General features: G+C 47.8%; 1 protein-coding gene across 1 annotated transcript; it reads right to left on the bottom strand.

The window, feature by feature from the left end:
- Nucleotides 1-676: 676 nt before the first annotated feature.
- On the bottom strand, nt 677-19015 carry LOC144146211 (sodium- and chloride-dependent glycine transporter 2-like). Its single transcript, XM_077678174.1, has 10 exons — nt 18605-19015; nt 17098-17288; nt 14807-14897; nt 11826-11943; nt 9548-9679; nt 8185-8360; nt 5262-5446; nt 1434-1563; nt 748-882; nt 677-688 (listed from the first exon to the last, which is right to left on the bottom strand). The coding sequence occupies exons 1-10, from the start codon at nt 19013-19015 to the stop codon at nt 677-679; spliced, it is 1581 nt and encodes a 526-aa protein (XP_077534300.1).
- Between the last annotated feature and the right edge of the window lie 184 nt (nt 19016-19199).

Here is a 19199-nt window from a genome sequence, read left to right as displayed (position 1 = left end):
CAATCAATCAATCAATCAATCAATCAATCAATCAATCGATCGATCAATCGATCGATCAATGAATCAATCAATGAGCCAATCAATCAATGAATCAAAGAATCAATGAATCAATCAATCAATCAATCAATCAATCAATGATAGAATGAATGAATGATTCAATCAATCAATCAATCAATCAATCAATCAATCGATCGATTGATCGATCGATCGATCAATGAATCAACCAATGAATGAATGAATGAATGAATGAATGAATGAATGAATCAATCAATGAATCAATCAATCAATCAATCAATGTATTAAGGAATTAAGGAATGAATGAATGAATGAATGAATGAATGAATCAATCAATCAATCAATCAATCAATCAATCAATCAATCAATCGAAACTTCGCGCCTTCCAAATGGAAACGTCGTACAGTATAGATTAACGCATCGTTGGTTGATTTGATTGTAGGGTTTAACACGCCGGCGCAACGCAGGCGGTGAGGCGCGCCGTGGTGGAGGGCTCTGGATTAATTGTGACCACCTGGGGATCTTTAACGTGCGCCGAAATCTCGTACAAACGGGCGTTTGTAAATCCATGTAGCGCCGAGCTTTTCTGGATTTGTATGGGACTCGTGTAAGCATCTGCGCATTATTAAACTAGTTTTCGCTCTTAAAACGCGTCTCTACCTCACCGCTGCAGCTACGAGAGAAAATATAAGAAAAGTCACACGGGTGGTAGTATACGCTATTATAGCCGACCTCCTGGTTGATGGCGTGGCTCCAGTCGGCGTAGAGCAGCATGCTGAGGCCGCGCATGGCACCAGGTAGGCTGATGCCGCGGATCAGGAGCAGGCAGCTTGTGGCCAGGTGGATCCCCAACATCGCGTACACGAACTGCGATAAGCGACAGAGGCACTCGCGTTCAGAGATATATCTCTTCAATATATTGGTGTATATATACTTTCTTTTTATGCGTTTATGACACATTATATAATTTATAACCCTGTGAGAAAATATTTTTATTCGCGTTTCTTTATTGCTTGAGTCAGAAACTATAAAGTAATAAACCATTATTGCCTTTATTGTTTTAATTGTTTGTGCATTACAGGGTTAATGCTAATGGGTGTAGCTGGGGTAATAATGCTCTCGCACTAATACAGCCCAGCCAGCACTTTCGGTCACTCTCTGGGGCACCGATTTCCATGAAATGCGAAGTTAATAGTTTGGTTATATAGCGTCAGCTAATTATACGCATGTGCAAGCTAAATATCGGTTAAGGAAAAACACACGAGCTGGAAAGGACGCTTCTGCGCACGTGCCCCCGCTTCATGGACAGGTTTGGCTGCCGAATAGCTCCGTATCGGCCGATCCCATCACATGGATAACAGGTTTTCGCCGACGCACATGTGTTCGCCGCTTTACTTCCTGTTTATATGCATACGTACACGCTTGACGGTGGTGAATCCCTGGTGGGCGATGGCGAACACCAGCATCCACACGGCGGCCAGCGATAGCAGCGGCGGCGCCCGGATGTAGGTGAGGGAGCTCGCTGACCAGTCGGCCTGCTGCCTCCGGCTGCGTCCGCATCCAATGCATGCACGGGAGAGCGCATGTTACGCCTGGGAAAGAACGTCGCTTTACGGAGCAGATTCATTAATGCTGAAAGCCACCATAGGTGGACAATAAAACCAACTGAAATAGCGTCCTGCGGCGTTTATTGGATAAGCATCGTTCCCCTTTTTATGTCCATGGCAAGACCAAGGCTCCTTCCATTTAATGATACCGGAATCTCGTAGAGGGGCCGAAAATAGGACGAAGACTTTTCGTTTGTGTCACTTGGATGACATACTATAGCACCGAAATCATTCGGCGATAGCCTACATATAACAACTGCACGTTAAAAGAAAAAAAAATGACTAAAGAATTGAGCTTATTTCAAAGGAATTTAAAGCGCAGATGGTTGTCATTTATGCTTCTTTAAAGGGTCCATGCAGACAAAGCACAAGTTTGGTTCATTCTAAAGATTGCCTCGTTGGAATCACCCTTGAGAGTTATAGCAGATCGGAAAAGCGGTTCCGGTACGGTAACCTCTACCGTCTGGACGCCACCGCGCATGCGCAGAACCCTATCGTAAACCGGAGCGACTTGCCCAGACGGTAGCGAGACGTACCGTGTTCGTCGTTCCAAAGCGGACGGCCGCTTTGAAAGAGTTTAGTAGACGAACGCTTGGCACTGTCGTGGCTTGTGTCGTCGAGCGACGCGTGTACGATAGTTTCTTTTAGGTTAAATAAAGGTGATCCGGCTACATAAATAGTATTAACAGAAACATGGGGCCCGTCTACAAGTCGGTGAGTGAGGAACAGGCGTTATCAGTGTCAGGGACTCTCAAATACAACGAAAAACTAGAAGCAGCAAGCCGTATGTACTGAGAGCCCAGCTTGACCTGCTGGCGCCATCTTTCGAGATGAATTAGAGGTAAAATGCCCGCTTCATGTTCCCGCAGTCGCTGGTTCGAATCTCCGTAGGGGCGTTGGATATATTTGTTTTAATACTGCCTTTAGCGCTTTTGAGAACTGAAAACTAATATTTCAGCGTGGGAAACGCCAGAGACTCACGAAGAATTGCCAAACGACGTACAACCCAAGCCGCTCCCAGTCACGGTTGCAGGTCCGGTAGTTACCGTCTGGTATAACTCTTAAAACGAGCCTTCCCGGTACGGTCCAGTAACGGGTACCGCGCACCGTACCGGAACCGTTTTTCCGATCAGCTATGACTCTCTACTGACACAATTATTACCGTAAACTTCACTCAAATAAGATATAACCAGGAAAAAAAGGGAATAGCCATGCGACCCACCATCATTTCCCGCAACAGAACCTACGATGTCATACGCACCAGCTCTGCGATTGGCAGAGGCCGGCAAAAGCACATGCAAATTAGGCAGAACTTATAAGCTTTCCGAACGAGATCTTTGCGCTTAAATTTAGGGCACATTCTTTTTATAGCTATAAGAATGGTGGCATAATCAATGGAAGTTACGAAAGTACACGGAAAAAAAGAAGTACCGACGCGTGCTGCTGTTGGTACTGCGCGCACTATGCTTGTTTTAGCTGTGCAGCACAGCGGCTCTTAGGGGCTGTCTCAGACGACACTGGCGGATTGGCGTACGAGACCGTATTTGTCGAGTGAGCACCATGTTTCACGAAACATACTTTCTCTCTGAACAAAAACAAGCCAGTTACAAATACGGTTAAAAACAAACCAAAGGAAAAAAACGGTCCGCTGCGGTATGTTGGCGCCATATAGGTTGACTGACGGTAAACAAGACTCCCCTTTCACGGCCTGAAGTTGAGTTCTTATGATGTCATTGCAGACATCGTTAAAACACACGATTTGGTGGGAGCTTAAAAATATTAACCTAAATTTATTAATTACCCAGTGAATAAAGCGTCGTTTCCTTCCGGACAAGTAAGTGCTGGGGGCACTATAAAACAAAAATTCTTTCGAATAAAACGAACTTGTATTTTGTCTGCATGGCCCCTTTAAAGGGGCACTGACACAAAAATTTTGCATCTTGTTTTTTTTATTGCGATAAGTAGCTAGTGACCTACTTATAACCTGTAGAAACCTCATTTGCTTCAGCGTGCGACGGTTGTTTAATTAGAGGCATTTTCAATGAGGCCAGTCGCAGTTTCGGTTTCAGCGAGTGCCGCGAAACGATGGATTTTGTGGATTTTTTGTGAACAAAGCTGACCACGTGACCGTCGGAGGGATATCACAGTTACAGAGCAGAGCCGCCGTAGCACTGTCGAATCCGCATCGACGGCAGTTTCTGCGAATGCCCCCCCGTACTGATCTCGTGAGGCGCCTAATTAAAAAGCGACCGTGGATGTGACGCAGGCGCTGCGAGTGCAAATGCTACCGCGGCTAACGAACGACGCGCGACGCTCGAGACGGTGGGTGGCAAGACGCGCGCTGGGAGCAGCCGGCCGGTCTGCCTACAGGTCCGCCTACAGATGTGTTCGGCTTAGCACTGCGGCGGATATTCTAGTGCCGCTCTCGTAAGCGGTGCAGATGACAATTTTTAATGCAACCCGCCATGGCATCATTAACTCCTTTCTCATGTAAGCCACCATGGTCGGGACTTGGGGACAATTTCGTGCAGCGGTAACAAGCTATCACTCGAGCTACCTGCGCCGGCGTGGGCCACTATCGCGGCCGTGGCCGCCGCCTGCACAACGACCGTGCGGCTTGCTCAGTGGGCTTTTCGTGCCTCCGGCGCGTTTCCGCATCCAATGGTAATAAACAGTAATAGAAACAGAGTGCCTGGAATCGCTGTAGAACTTTGGTCGCAGCCAGCTGCCCGATGAGCTGACGAAATCACGGCGCCTCCGCCGCCAACGATCGGGTCGTTCGATCTCGAGAGCAGAAGCGCCGCCCTCCGGCCCTCCGATTGGAGCGGCGAGCCGGCAGTGTGGAAGCGGCAAACACAAACTCGTGACGTGTTTGGATGTTGTTTATTTACACTTGCGCGTGGTCCTCTGCTGGCCGCTCGGTTGCGTTTCGCACACTTCAAAATTGATTTTAAATATGTTCTATGCTGTATTCACCGCTGATATTTTGCAGATGATGTATATGTGTTCCCACCAATCTATCTCCGAAGTTATCTCGCCTTCAAAATTTTGTGTCAGTGCCCCTTTAAGGCAGGAAGGTAATCGAGGAACAAGAGCGGAGGAAAGGAGCTGGAGAGCGAACTTGCGTCGTCGGGAGAAAGGCAAGCCGAATACCGCCCGGCAAGCTGGAGTCGATGTTCGCGGACATGCCGACATTACGACAGAGGTGGCCTGGTAGGAGAACTAAATTCACGAACTATCAAAAGCTATTGGATGAACTGGACGACATGGAAAAGCTTCCGGTGTGAGTCAGCGGCAGCGTGCTCGCTTATTGGCAATGTGAAGCACAGCCGTGTTGCAAACCCGCCGAATTGGCCGAGCTCGGCAGTCTTAAATCCTCCGCTTGCGAAGGGCATGGAGCACCCATTTGCCATGCACCTCCTATACAGCCTTAGTTGAGGGAAGTCGGGACATATCGTCAAAGATTTGTGTATTCAGTTCTTTGGGCATATGAAGTCTGACAGAACTGGCATACGGAAACCACCCCCCACACATACCCACGCATAAATGCGTATTCACCATGACTCACTAATCAGCTTATGATACTAGATGCGACAGTGATGTAACCATCCAGAGGAGGTTTACGCGGTGAAACCTCACACGAGGTACTGCTGCAGGTAGTTGGGCACGGCTGGCAGACAACCGGCCACGTCGTGCTGGTACACCTTTGGAGGCACCAGCACCACTTGCATGTGCTCTCCGGTTCCAACTGCGGGTACGCCATGACTCAGCGCCTGCTTCCGGAAGGCGTCCGCCAGTCTCGCGCGGGCAGTCTTGCACAGCGCCTGCGCGAAGGGAACGGACATAGGAGGGTATATTAGCTGTGGAATTAACCAGTAGCTGGGGAATTAACCAGCACAAACTCCCGCGGTTCCATCGCTGTCTGAAGACAATGTGTTTTATGTCCGGTTTCTCCTAATTGTGCGCCTACGCCTGAGGAGAAATATAGGGCAGTAGCAACATCGGCTAATACGCTCCCACTGTAGGCATCTCCTGTTCTCTCGTGTCGATCTTTTGAGAGGAAGAGAAAGCTACCCAATATCTTCTAGGTATGACCTGCCGTCACCGAAATTTTATGCAGCTCCAATTACATGGCTGACGGACTTTATTTTCTGGGTTGTCCATCGTAGTATCCAACCAGATGACTGACGGAACCGCTCTGTCCTAATCGCGAGACTTCCCACGGATTATATACCCGCATAAGCCGTAGTTTCTTTTTATACGTAGTTAAGCCGAATACTCGACTCGGTTTCCCTTCAACCTAATGCATAAGATTTTGCCGTAAGGCCGGTTAGTACGGACTTTTTCGCGTCCCCGTCAGGTACGGTTTAACGAGGTTTCACTGTATATCATGTGTTCGACCACTTCCGAACTGTTTATTTGAGAAAAACATTTTTAAATGGTTCTCCAATGCGCTCTCACTGTTCACAAACTTGTGACGTCATAAACGCAAAAGTGTACGCCGCGTCGTCACCTGTTTTCACGTTTCTGGCGTGCTCTGCCTTACTACCTAGTTGCGAGAATAGTGTTTTTACATTCTCGGCACTGTAATCTAGCGATACAAGCTTACTTGTTTCCAGCCTTTATTGTCCCTTTAAAACGGGCTGAAAGAACCAGTAAATTCGGCAAAATAAACAACCCCATCGTTCTTCGACGGGTTTTACGCACCGCCGTCTGCCATCAAGGGCAGAGTAGCGAGGCACGAAAAGCTATAGGTATAGTAGGGCGGTATACGAAGGCGACATTCTGCGCTGACAAATATGTAACCCCGGCATTTCCTGAATGCTCCTGGCGACGTTTGAGGACTGGTTTATTTAGAGGTTTAAAGTGTGCGTTAAATAAAGAAGCATCGGAGCGCAGCACAAGACGAGGGACAGAAACACAGAAGACGACACGCAGAGCGCGCTCCGATATTTCGCTCTGTACAAACTCACCCAAACGGTACTCTGCTGAGCGTTGAATAAAGTTGTTCAAATTGAGTTTCCATTATAGATAACAGCAAGTTGTGCCTTTATCAGGTGAGGATGGTAATAGAAATACTGCCGCATAAATGTAACAATTAAAAAAATACCTTAAACATAAATGTGCAACTACTTGTGAAAACAGGGTCGTTCAACCATGCTCCTTTGTTTAACTTCACAGGCTATTTGGGTGTTGATTTGATACAAGGAGTAATTAGTGCTGGCATGAGGTAGAGTAATCAGGTATCTCTAGCAATGACCGCACACGGTGACGGTTGTTTTCTTTTTCTCTCACATTAAATACGTCTACGCTGGTATAAATCTTGCTTTTCACGATAGCGCTCCTCACTGCATAGGCGCGCAAAACGAGATCTTACTTCATTTGAGCAACCGAAATTTTCCCTATCGAGCGAGGGAGTATACTTCTATGAGCGAGAAAGTACTGCGGGAGATAAACATTCACCGTAGGAGCCATGACACTACGGCACGTCAACTGCTTGAAGCGTTTCACATAAGGAGGAGTTCTGGAGATTGTGTCACCGGCAATCCTGTGTCGCTATTTGTATCTCAATAGAATTTTCTTGAACCTAATATAACTCACTCTCAGGTTTGTTTTGTCTGTTTTTTACACATGCCACGTGCGACTAGGCTTTCACGCTGTACAAGCTGCGCCCGCCCGATGTATCTTATTTTCGGGTTTGACCGGTGAGTCCCTTAGTTGAAGGTACAGCTCATCCGTCGTCTTCGTATGTGGCGTTTCCTTCTACTAATTGTTCCTTATACAGGGTGGTGCGACGATAACAGGAACACATTGGAAAAAATTTCCTGAGCGAACCGCTGCTCTGTTCGCGCTGAAACTTCACACGAAGGTCGAATTTTGTAGTCTATTTTGTTTGACACCGGGAACGACGACGGTAGTTACCTGTTTATTCTGAAAATCAATAAAAACGATTTTCGCCTATGGGAAAATGGCGGCTGATTTGGTCGTGCGAGCCAGCGCAAGTTCTTGGAACGACGGCGCCACCTGGAATATGCAGAGCTAAACGCACGCTTGGGATTCACGATAGGGAGCCAAATGGTGCAGCAGACGATCAGAAAATGTGAAAGCGGGATTTCTGATATTCTGCTAGTTTATTTGGCTCCTTCCTAGGTGCGTTTTCTGACCGTCTGGTGCACCATTTGGCTCCTTCATTTCGTGAATCCCAAACGTGCGTTTCGCTCTGCATACCCCAGGTGGCGCCGTCGTTCCAAGATCAATTAGCGCTGGCTCCCACGTCCAGATCAGCCGCCATTTTCCGATAGGCCAGAATAGTTTCTATTTATTGTCAGATTATACAGGTAGTACCGTCGTTATTTCAGGTGTCAAACAGAATAGACCATAACACACGACCTTCTTGTGATGTTTGAGTGCAAACAGAGCGGCGCTTCGCTCGGGAAAAATATTTGAAGTGTTCCAATTATCGCCGCACCACCCTTATCACGGTGCTTTGTTAGTACGTAGGGTTACTATTTCCAGGGTAGGAGGCATGCAACTATAGGAGCGGCATCTTGGGTGCACTCACAAAGCCGTGCCTATGCAGCGGGTAGCACGTCCTGTTGGGCGTCATAAAGTGCGGGCAGTCGCTCCAGGAGGTGAAGTTTCGGAGCGACCCGAACAGGAAGAGCAGCTGGTCGGACACGGGCACCGAATCACCCACTATGTGCACGATCGCGTACAGGCTCATCGTGTAGCCCAAGCCTGTGCGATAATAAAACCGAACGGTTGGTTGGGTTGCAGAAAGCCATAAACGTTGCACTCTTCCAAAGTTCTAGAGCAAAGAGGTCGGTAATACCGCATGATAAGTAGGTTACGCTCTAATATACACATTGCTTGAAGTTGTTTTAAGCAGGGTCCTCAAGTAAACTGTCACAGTAACGAGAATGGCGGTGGCCGGGCAAACGTTCAGGTATCCGGATTTTGCATGCAATAAGCGTTGCCACACGAACATATGCATAGGAATTTATTAACACATTATTCCGGGTTTCTGGTGCATGTTCATTCTGAGAGATCAGAGGCTCGTATAATGGAAACTGAATTCATTTCAAACCTCTCCTTTAGTTATTTTCAAATGTTCGGGTTGGAGTGCGGGATTCCGGCTTTGCTCCTGCAAACTTCAAATAGCGATGTTTTTTCATAGTGTGTAGTTCCGCGTATTTTATGGCGGATGAGAAGACTTCAGCTCCTAAATAAGATATTGCTAGGTTCTGAGCTCTAGAAGGTAAGCAGGAAGTTTCTACATCGAAGTAAGTTCATATTCAAGTGTTTGAAAACAAAACAGTCTGCAGTGCTCGTCCCGTTGCGTCGTGCATTACAGGAGCCACGAAGAAAAAAAAACTCTTTCGTTTGAAAGAACTAGCTTATGGTTACTCACTAAACCCTATTCCAGTCATGAAATACGTTTTTTAACAAAAAAAAAAGCGCAATGAATATTTAACTTTCATATTTCGCGCTACCGTGACGTAATATGGCAAGAAGAGGCGTAACATAGGCCAGCACTAAAAACGTTGTCATAAATTCGTTAAATGCATGTTACCATTCCACCGGCACGATGAAACGGAACTTGAGGCATTATTAAAATTGGCCCGTCATGTTTCTTTGCGGTGGCTGAGGTTGACGCCCACCAATCACAGAAACCATATTCTGTGACGTCATGCAGAAATCGCCGAAAAGTGGCTGGGAGTCGTCACTGCAGCATACCTTTTTTGATAACTCAGTCCCGCGTTTGAACTTCGAGATAAAATTCGTATCATTGTTATCGGGATACAGCCATATAAATAAACCCTGCTGGTACTTTTTCTCAATGGCCCATTTTCCACAAACTATTTTGTCGGAGGATAGATGGTGAGCAAAACAGAACAGCGCGTGAGGCTTCTGCGCATGCTCACCGATGAAGAGTGGAACTGCGCTAAAGATGCCTCGGTTCCCGTCTCCGCTGAACTGAGCCAGGTTGCTCTCGAGTCGCATGATGGGAAGCGCCACGGTGCCCAGGAAAACCAGGTACGCCAGCAGGAAAGGCGCTGCACAGGGACAAGTTCGTATGACAGGTCTATCAAACGCTGCACTTCCAGCAGCGCCCAACTGAACGAGAAATATAGGAATATAGCAGTGCCTCGTCGAATTATGCAGCAGAACACCCTTGAAGGGACCCTGCAACACATTTTCCAACTTTTGAAATCTTAAATGCTTGCAGAAAGTAGTCAACCAACACATCCAGTACATCCATGTCAGGGGTCGCAAAGTATCTCAGCCAAAAACTACTGCTCTATGCCCGTCAGATAACCTATAAATTTGTTCAATTTTTTTTTTCTATATTTTCAGCTCTTGGCGTCCTTTGACTGCTGGAATTACGTCATTATTGCGGTGTAGTGGTTATTGGCTGGCTTTGCTTCAGTTTCGGAAATGAACGTATTCGATAGCCACTTTAAGGGCCCTATTCTCGACTGCACAAATTGCCGGCATTTCGCCCATGTTTTTTTGCGTAAGCACGACGTAAGCAATCAGTGACGTGCTGCACCTATTTGTTTTAATTTTTTTTATTTCAAATTATTTTTATTTCATTGCCAAACATAAAAGCAAAATACTGCATGTTATTTGTATGTTCCATGATCGCTGACTTGGAAGCAGTTGAAACTATAATTTGTTTCGGTAGGAAACACGCTTTAAACAGCGCGCATGCGAAACTGTGCCTGCTGCAAATTGCCGCAGATTTCGCGGCGCCGTAAGCCGGGGCAATATTTTGCCCCATTTTGCTTGTATTTTGCGACAAAAACAGCCGCCATTTTTAAGCTGTTACGTAGCATTACGTCACTTTTACGCAGGCTGAAGTTGCCAATGCATGACGTAATCGTTCCCGCCAACTGTTTAAATTACGTCACGCCTTCTCAGCCAATCACAGAGGGGGTGTGTATTACAAGCAGTATTGTTGTTTAATAGCAAAGACAGGCTTACGTTGTCAAGTCCGCTGCATTTAGTCTGGTTTTTCATTGCCGGCCAAGAATTATGCGCCTTTAGTAACGAGAAACAAGGCAAACTTTAGAACTGGTGTCCGTAGACTACATGAAACGTCAAAATGACGACAGCACACACAACTGCTTTGTCAACCGGAAGCACGTGACCAAAATTCAAAGCCAATCAGAAAAGACTTCCGGAAAATTGCCTGAATTGCCGGCAATTTGTGCAGTCGAGAATAGGGCCCTAAAACTGAAGTCACAAAGCAAAGCAGAAAAGGAAGGCGTGTGTGTGCTGCGACAAGCAAATCACGCAGCGTCGCTCCACGGTGGCAATGACTATAGCTTTCAAAGTGCTTCCAGACGCAAAGGAAAGAGTGAGAGCGTTTATCGGAAGCGTTGCAGTGTCCCTTTAGGGACGTTTATGTTCTGCTTCCGGAATATTTGAGACCCCAGGGATTTCATATGTTTGCTTGCCAATCGGGCCTTAGAGAACGAACTGTAGCGGTAAAGTTTTGCCAATCCAGAATTCTCCTAGTAATTAAGATTGAAAACATATTTAATATAATTTCATTGTTCTGGCCCTGCACACCGATTGGTATTGCCTTGATAGGTCGCATATATTTCTTGACTGAGTAGTTACGAGAGCGTTCTCCTTTCTATCCTGCATTTTATAAAACGTTTTCCTGAAGTAATAATCCTCGCTGTTACCGTTCACGAACCTCTCCTTCAATATTCATTTTAATTAACACAGAACTACTGCACGTGGATAAGAAAAGAAGAATAATTGACGTTTACTGAATGTTGGTCTGCATTCAAGGCACGCAATAAAAAATGTCAAGACTTAACAGTTATTCACGCTCTATTGCACTCTAAGAAGTCAATGTAGGTCATGTTCACCACAGGGCTCCAGAATGACCAACCGAAGTTACTAAGTGTGCAAATACGGCAAATGACAAAGCCCAACGTATTTGATTTCAAGAAAGTGAATGTGCGCAAGGACAACACGCAAGGCATAAATCTGCATTGCGTAGCGTACCAGCGCAGAAGCCCCTTTTTCGCAAATTGAATGCCCGAACACATCATTCGTCGAATTTGCACTGTGTGTCACTTCATTTGGTCCTTCTGGAGCATTGTGGTGAAGACGCCCTACGCGGACTTCTGAAAGTACTGCTGCTTGCGCACAAGTCATAACTGCCTGCCCATATATTCTTACTTCCTCCGTAGACGATGAACATCAAGGGGAACTGGGTCGCATTGGCGCTTCCAGCCGTCATGAGGAACAGCGCGGCGAGCTTGTGCGCCCGGCTCTGGAAGTTGTTCCGGCCGTACACCTGGAAGGACAGGATTTACCTTGACAACATGTTTGAAATGTATCGAGCCAAGCGCAAACAAATCACTTTGTGAATTCACGCATGTTTTCATGTTTACATCGCGAAGACTCATAACTGGCAATCGTAAAACCTGGGGTCCGGAATTAAAAAACACAGAGAAGATTAAAAGAAAATGGCAAGTGCTCATTCTACCGCCAGGAGAGAGAATCGGTAGGCCGCAGTTCCTCGTGCAGTCACTTCCTATTTTCTCCATCAATGAGGTGACGTACCCGTGAAAAGAAACGAACTGCTACTTTCGCGCAGCGCCTCCGGCATTCTGTCGGTTATTTCAATACCCAGCACAATCCCAGCGCGGTTGACACGGACAACCTCCGTGGTTCTATTAAATTTTAATGCAACAGCATTAGTTGACATGATTGGCCGAAAACTCAGCGTCTTTGTCGGCGTGACCGAGACATGGCCCACAAAATTGCTGATGGCGAAAAAAACAAAAAAAGAGACAAAAACAAAGGTAGATTAATTTAGTTGAAAAACAAAAAACGAGTTTCCTATCCCTGACCTTCGAAATGCGAGTCCAGCACGCATCTGCTACACAACGCCCGATCCTTGGCTCTAGCTCACTAACCGCACACCTATGTAATGTGTGCGTTGCGTCCTTCGACTTAAGCATGTGTTACGTCTATGCTGCACGGCAACGTTTAACTCACTGGTGAACGCTTCATTGCAAATGCGTTTTATGTATTTACAATTGGGCAATCGATAGACAATTGGTTCGACGGTCTTTGGAAGGTCTCTGAAACAGCCGTGTAGTACAGGCATGTACTGAGGCCTACAGAAGTAATTTGAACATGCTTATTATACAAGCAGTAAAGCTCATTCACGCTATGTACGGCTCACAAGGGCGATTGACCAGGTATCTCCGTCATCTAGGAAGAGAGGTGGATACGACGCAGAGGAAAATTATGATAGCGATAGTAATGGGAGGACATGATAGCACCACTAAAGACGTGTTGTTACAACCGATAGGTGAAGGGTGCACCTGTGTGGGCATGGCCTTACAGCTGCACAAAACAGGAGCGCGTTACGTTCAACTTAACACTTATCCTCGAATTTCATCGGTCAGTTATGGTGATTTACTGTAATCAGTATACCTCAATAGCACCAGTAAAACTTCTACTAAGTGGACGGCCAGGGAAGTTTGGCGCTGAAGAGTAAGCAGACTGTAAAAACGAGAAAAAGGCGTCATATCCGTTCGGAGATTGGCAGTAATGATTCCACATTCACAAAGCCATGAGAAGTGCCTAGGTGCATAAATGGTTTGCCTTAAATTTGGTTTACGTACTTCGTTTAGCCGGCGAGGTAGTGAGGGTACGCGCGCATATGTGCCGAATCGAAATTATGGGGCTGAGTTTAGATTGGGACACGCTAGGATGTATAGATTTAGGTTGTGTTGAGTTGGGTTTGCCGGCTAACTGTTTTGCAGTGAAAAGTGCACGGCGTCTATGCAGCCAATAGACAATCGCTGCTGAACGAATTTCCCCAATATAATTACCTAGCTTCCAGAAAAATACACACCGCCAAAGAGTATAACGGGAAATTATCAGAGATTAAGCCGAAAAACAAAAACAAAGAAGCAACCAGCAGATTAGAAAAAAGATAATATCAACATCCAATCACTACAGTAGACGACAGAAAAGAGTGAACAGGCCATGCACACGGCCTAGGCGTACAGTCCAATCATTACCACGAACATTTTCGAATCAACAATAAAAAAAAAACAATCACGCTGGGAGAGCACGAACCAATATTTCAACGGCAGTCGAGGGCGCACTGGTACGAATATGCGAGGCACCGCCGCATGTTATGAAATTATAATGGTTACCTGGAGAGTAGCCACTACAAAAAATTGGCCGCGTATATGCTCCTTTCGTTGCAAATATCGACAAAAGATGATCGTCTTTATCGACTCTTGCCAAGTAAATGCCTCCCTTCGCTTTCCCGCTCACCGCTCATGTTGTTCCTCTTGTTGCGTCGCTCTCCTACAAATGTAACGACGCCAAAGGTTTGCTTAAATCATTTTAAATTTACCGGGTTCCACTGCTCCACGCCGGGTGTCTCGATGTCAACGCTGCCGTACGGCAGAGACGCGCGTGAATTAGAACCGCGTTGCCCTACTCCACGTGCGCTCCAAGCAGAACGTGAAACCTATCTAGCGGAATTTTTCGTAACTGTTGCCGGTTGATTTCTGCTATAGTGGTGCGGGCGACAGCAGGCGACGGCGGAGTGAATTTTTTTCTGCAGTTGATGAAGTATTTAATTTCGCAAAAATCAAGCATGTATGCTTTTTTATAAATGAACACTGCGAACATCACTTCTGTATTAATTTGTTGTCTTATATTTGCATAATGTCTTGTTCTTCAACAATGTTGACAAGTATGCACATTACAGCGGTCTTACACTGGCAGATTTAGCTGTGACTAAGACTATTGCGCAGGCCTTGTTTTACTTTGGCCGGGTGGCTGAATCGAGTCACAAACAGACAAACAGACATACAGACAGACCAAAATTTCTGGGTTTAAGTAGCCCAAGAAAAACTATCATCCTTAAAAGGCTACAGGATGAAACAACGACACGGCTAGATGATGTATACCGACAACCTTTCCGCTGCCCCGCCCTGACCAAAAGCTCAACGACGCAAAGAATGCGCCTGAGAGGCTCTTGGTGTCAACGAGAGAAATTGATAAGCCGCTAAACGAACCACCTCCGCTTTATGCGTGAGGCAAACGGCTGATCGAAGCGACGTGTCCAGAAAGAAGCAGACACAAGAAAAGGCTTAGCCACACCGTTTCATGGGTTGCCTTACCTCGCTTTCTTCTTCGCTGCTCTCAGTCATGATGGGAGCAGGCTTGCCGTAGCCCCCAGGAGTACGCAGAGCGCTGCCGGAGGGGCAGCGGCTGAGGGACGCCGAAGCTCGCTGGCCTTGCGGGGGTCAAAGACGGGGGGCAGCGCTTTCTTCGTGTAGGCCTTCTTCTCTGACGAAACGGGAACGAGCCACGACCTTCGCGTGACGACACGAGCTGCGTGCTCTTTTTCTTCTTCTTTGGTCTCTTGCGCTTCCAAAATAGGAAGATCAATGATATCCTGGGCTTTTAAGACAATACGGGTATTTGGAAGGGTTCAAAGGCAGAAGAAGTTACAGAATATGATACTCTAACCCCACAAATTTTTCTGGGAGCGTATGAACTGCATGTGCAGAATATAAAAACAGATTACTGCATCGAACGCGTGTGAACGATTCTGTCCAACCAGGCAGAAGGAATAGTGCACGGAAGTTTTCGTGTAGATTAAGGATGGGTAATTCGTTCTATCCACATCATGTGCCCCTCCGCTCCCGCTGATGAGGAGTGAATAAGGTCTGTTTTATTTCACTGAAACTGCCAACATGACTATCCATTCCCTTTGAAGCACTATGTTACAGTTTAAACTGTTCATGCACCGGTAGTCAAGTCCATGTGCACCCTGGCAGGTGCCTCGTACAACCCCTGTCAAAGTGCTAAAGAGAAGGAAGCATTTGATCGTAGCAACTATTCGGAATTACGTTCTATTTCTTTTCTCTGGGAAAATAATATTTATCTAGAATATTGCCTTATACAGGTGATACGCTCAGAGAGAGGGTGCACTTTGAAAGAAATTTAACTGCCTGTTTGACATACATTTATTTAACAAGGTTATCAGGGTGCATGTGCAGCTGCAGAAAATAAAACTACACCGCAAAATACACGCATGCAGGTTGGTTGACACCTGAACATTGTGCTGCTGATCCCAAGGACGCGGGTTCGATTCACGGCCGCGGCGGCCGCTTTTCCGATGGAGGCAAAAAGCGAACACGCTCGTTCGTTCAAGATTTCGGCGCACGTTAAACATCCCCAGGTGGTCAACATTAATCCGGATCCCTTCACTACGCCACGCCTCATAGCCTGAGTAGCGTCGGCGCGTTAAACCGTCCAATCAATCAATAAATAAAGCAACACACACTGCAGGGTCCTCAGTACGCCGTTGCTGCTTGCACTCAGCTACAGCAGCTTGTTTCCGTGCACGAACTGCGGGATCGGCAAGGTGTTGATTAGCTCGTTCCCGTTCCTGCTCGCGGCATCGCTGATCGCACGATGCCTGCACCTAGGGAGAGACGTGTGACGCGTGACTATGGTGGCTAGAAGGCCACCATACGCGTGACCTACCTATTTTGACATAACGTGCTACCGTTGTTTGCAATTGCTACTTTGACGCTCTTCCGCCTGCACCCCCTCCGCACCTCCCCGCCGTTGTCGCTTTAACTGTGCTTCATGCAGTCGCTCTCTGCGCACGCGTTCTGCCGCGACGCTCCTTCCCACTTTCTCTGATGTGCCGTTCCCAATTACCAGCACCGGTATATGCGAAACTGTAGCTACCTCATCAATAAGCCAAGCCAATATCTCTCCCTTTACTTGTAAATCTTCTCCAACTTCATTTTTCTTCGCGAATGCACATGGGGCTGCTCAGGGGGAGCTTTCATCGTAGAAGGGACTGCCGGTTTTTCCTTTTCTCAGCGACATATAGATTCGATTTAACAGTGTTACTTGTACAAATGCGCTGATGGGGCTCCTAGCCTAACGAAACTCTGTTATAAACCGAATGCATTCTTTTATGACATTTTAGAGGTTATAAACAATAGACCCCCCTGCTCCCCCCCCCCCCTCGTCTCCCCCAACCCCTCATCCAGCAGCTTCCTGTGGCCAGTGTTATTGCGGCAGAGGACGAACTGTTCGATTTTGCTGATCCGTTATTTATCAGGAAGCGAGATCGACGGCGGCAGCATCCCTTGACAGACCTGTTATTATAAATGCTGAGTGCGTGCAAGTATGCTATCTTCAAATGTTTCTTTGGATATACTTTCACCTGCTTCTCGTCTGTCGGACGAGAAAAAAAAGTGGCACCCCCTACCCCACCTCCCTAGAGAGAAAGAGAGAGAGAGAGAGAGAGAGAGAGAGAGAGAGAGAGAGAGAGAGAGAGAGAGAGAGAGAGAGAGAGAGAGAGAGAGAGAGAGAGAGAACAAGTTTATTGAATCGCCTGCAGTTCGGTTAGGCTCCCTCCACATGGTGGAGGAGGTGCTTTCACCGTGACGCGGCCTGGGTGCCGTCGCGGGCATCCCTTGAGGTCTGCGCACGAGCTCCGTCCACAGGTCCAGGAAGGCTAGCGCCCCCTTCCCCCGCAGCTTCGCCCGGTCGCTGCTTCTCAAGGGCTGCCGAGACCTGCTGGGTGGCCTTGAGTTGTGTGTCGTAGTCATGGCTCCTCGTCGCAGCCTCCAGCTGCGGTGGGATCACATGGAGGAAAGAGAGCCTTTTCTTTCCTCCATGGCTGGGATCGTCGTCTTCTCGGTGGCCTCTCGCGGATTCACGCTACTGTCCAACAGGATCTGAGCTGCCGTGGCTCGTTCCTTTGTGCACAGTCTACACACATCACTGTCGTACACATTGGGGCAAATGTGTTTGGCAAGCACCGGGGTGAGCAGGGATCCCGTCTGCAATTGTCTATATAACACTGCCTCAGCTCGGGTGAGTCCCGGGTGAGGGGGTGACATAGTTGGTCTGTTCAGTCTGTACCACTTCACTATGTCTTTGAAGCTGGTCATCGTGTCTTTGGTGATGTCGAGTGTCCCGTACCCCGGGTCAGCCTGGCGTGCTGTCGCGCGGTTAGTGAGTCCTCGCGCGACTGCGTTGGCCGTCTCGTTGTGGTTCGCGTTCCCCCGTCCCGATATGGTGTTGTCCATGTGGGCCGGGAACCATTTGATCACCACAACGCTGGTGCGCCCGCCCGTTGTCTTCAGCCTTGCGCAAGATGCGCGCGGCCTCACTGCACACTCTGCTCTTGGCGTAATTATGTACCGCTGTTCGAGAGTCGCACAACACCGTCGTGCAGCTGGGTTCGGCGACAGCCAGGGCGATGACCACTTCTTCCGTGTGGTGCGCTTTCCTGGCATGGATGCCCGCCACTGTACTTGTAACTCCCATTGATGCTTCTACTACCGCCGCCGCGTAAGCGCCGTTACGGTCTTGATACATCCCCGCGTCCACGTAGACGGCGCCGTTGTCTCTATATAGCATGGAGGTCTATGAGGGCTTTGGCTCTTGCTAGTCGTCGCTCTTTGTTGTGCTCGGGATCCGTATTCCACGGAATCGGGCAGACACTGAGCTGTCGGCTGATATTGTCCGGCAGCGGGACTTCGCTCTGTGTCCCGTCCGCCATGGGCGTAAGGCCCAGGTGTCGTAATATGTGCCGCCCAGTCCTCGTCTCGGGGAGTCGCTCGAGTTGTGCCGTTTGCTGAGCTTCGGCTATTTCGTCCAGGGTGTTGTGGACGCCCAGGGCCACGAACGTCTCGGTATTCGTGCTCCGTAAGAGCCCAAGCGCTGTCTTGTATACCTTACGTGTGGTGGGATCACTTTTGGTGCCCTCGCACTGCCGCCAGTTGTAGAAGGCGGCCATATATCTGATTTGTATCTGATTTTCTTCATGAAATAAAGATTTTCTGATTTCTGATATACGCCATGTGGCTGATTGCGAAGGATTGGACGAGGCGAGTGCGAGTTTCCTCTTTCATTCCCGCTCGTCTGTTAGGTATAGGTACCCTCCTGATGAGGCGCATTGCTGCGGCCGCCTTCGTTGCAAGCTTGGTGACCGTCGCACCGTTGACGCGATTGCGCTCAATAAGCAGTCCGAGCACTCGTATCTTGTCGACCTCCGGTATGACTTGTCCTCGTTCCGTACGGATCTTTATCCGGGGGCGTTCGTATGTGGCTTCCATATGCCTCCTTTTCCTGCCCGCTCCCTTCGGCGGGAGCACGAGCAGTTCTGACTTGGATGGGGAGCAGACGAGTCTGGACCCACGCAGTTGCTCCCCGATGGTCTTGACTGCTTCCTGCAGCGTTGTTTCTGTGTGACAGTCGCTTCCTCCTGTGACCCATAACGTGATGTCGTCGGCGTAGATGGTGTGTCGGACGTCCGATACTCCTGCAAGTCGGTTGGCCACGCCGATCATCACGAGCACACCCCCCCCCCCCCCCCCCCCCGAAAAGAATAATAATTTGGTTGAGAACAAACGCTAAGCACTGATATTTTCGTATCACTTCATAGTAGGGAGGGTGTTAAGATAATTTAACACGAAAGTGTTGCATTCCCGGGTACACCAAGATTTCGATGACGTCATATCCGTCACGAAAATG

This window comes from Haemaphysalis longicornis, unplaced genomic scaffold (genome assembly GCF_048455015.1).
Source record: "Haemaphysalis longicornis isolate Haplotype H1 unplaced genomic scaffold, Haemaphysalis longicornis Haplotype H1 scaffold_7, whole genome shotgun sequence".
Lineage (NCBI taxonomy): Eukaryota > Metazoa > Arthropoda > Arachnida > Ixodida > Ixodidae > Haemaphysalis > Haemaphysalis longicornis.
Note: the sequence above shows the minus strand (reverse complement) of the source record. Positions and strands in the feature narration are given on the sequence as shown.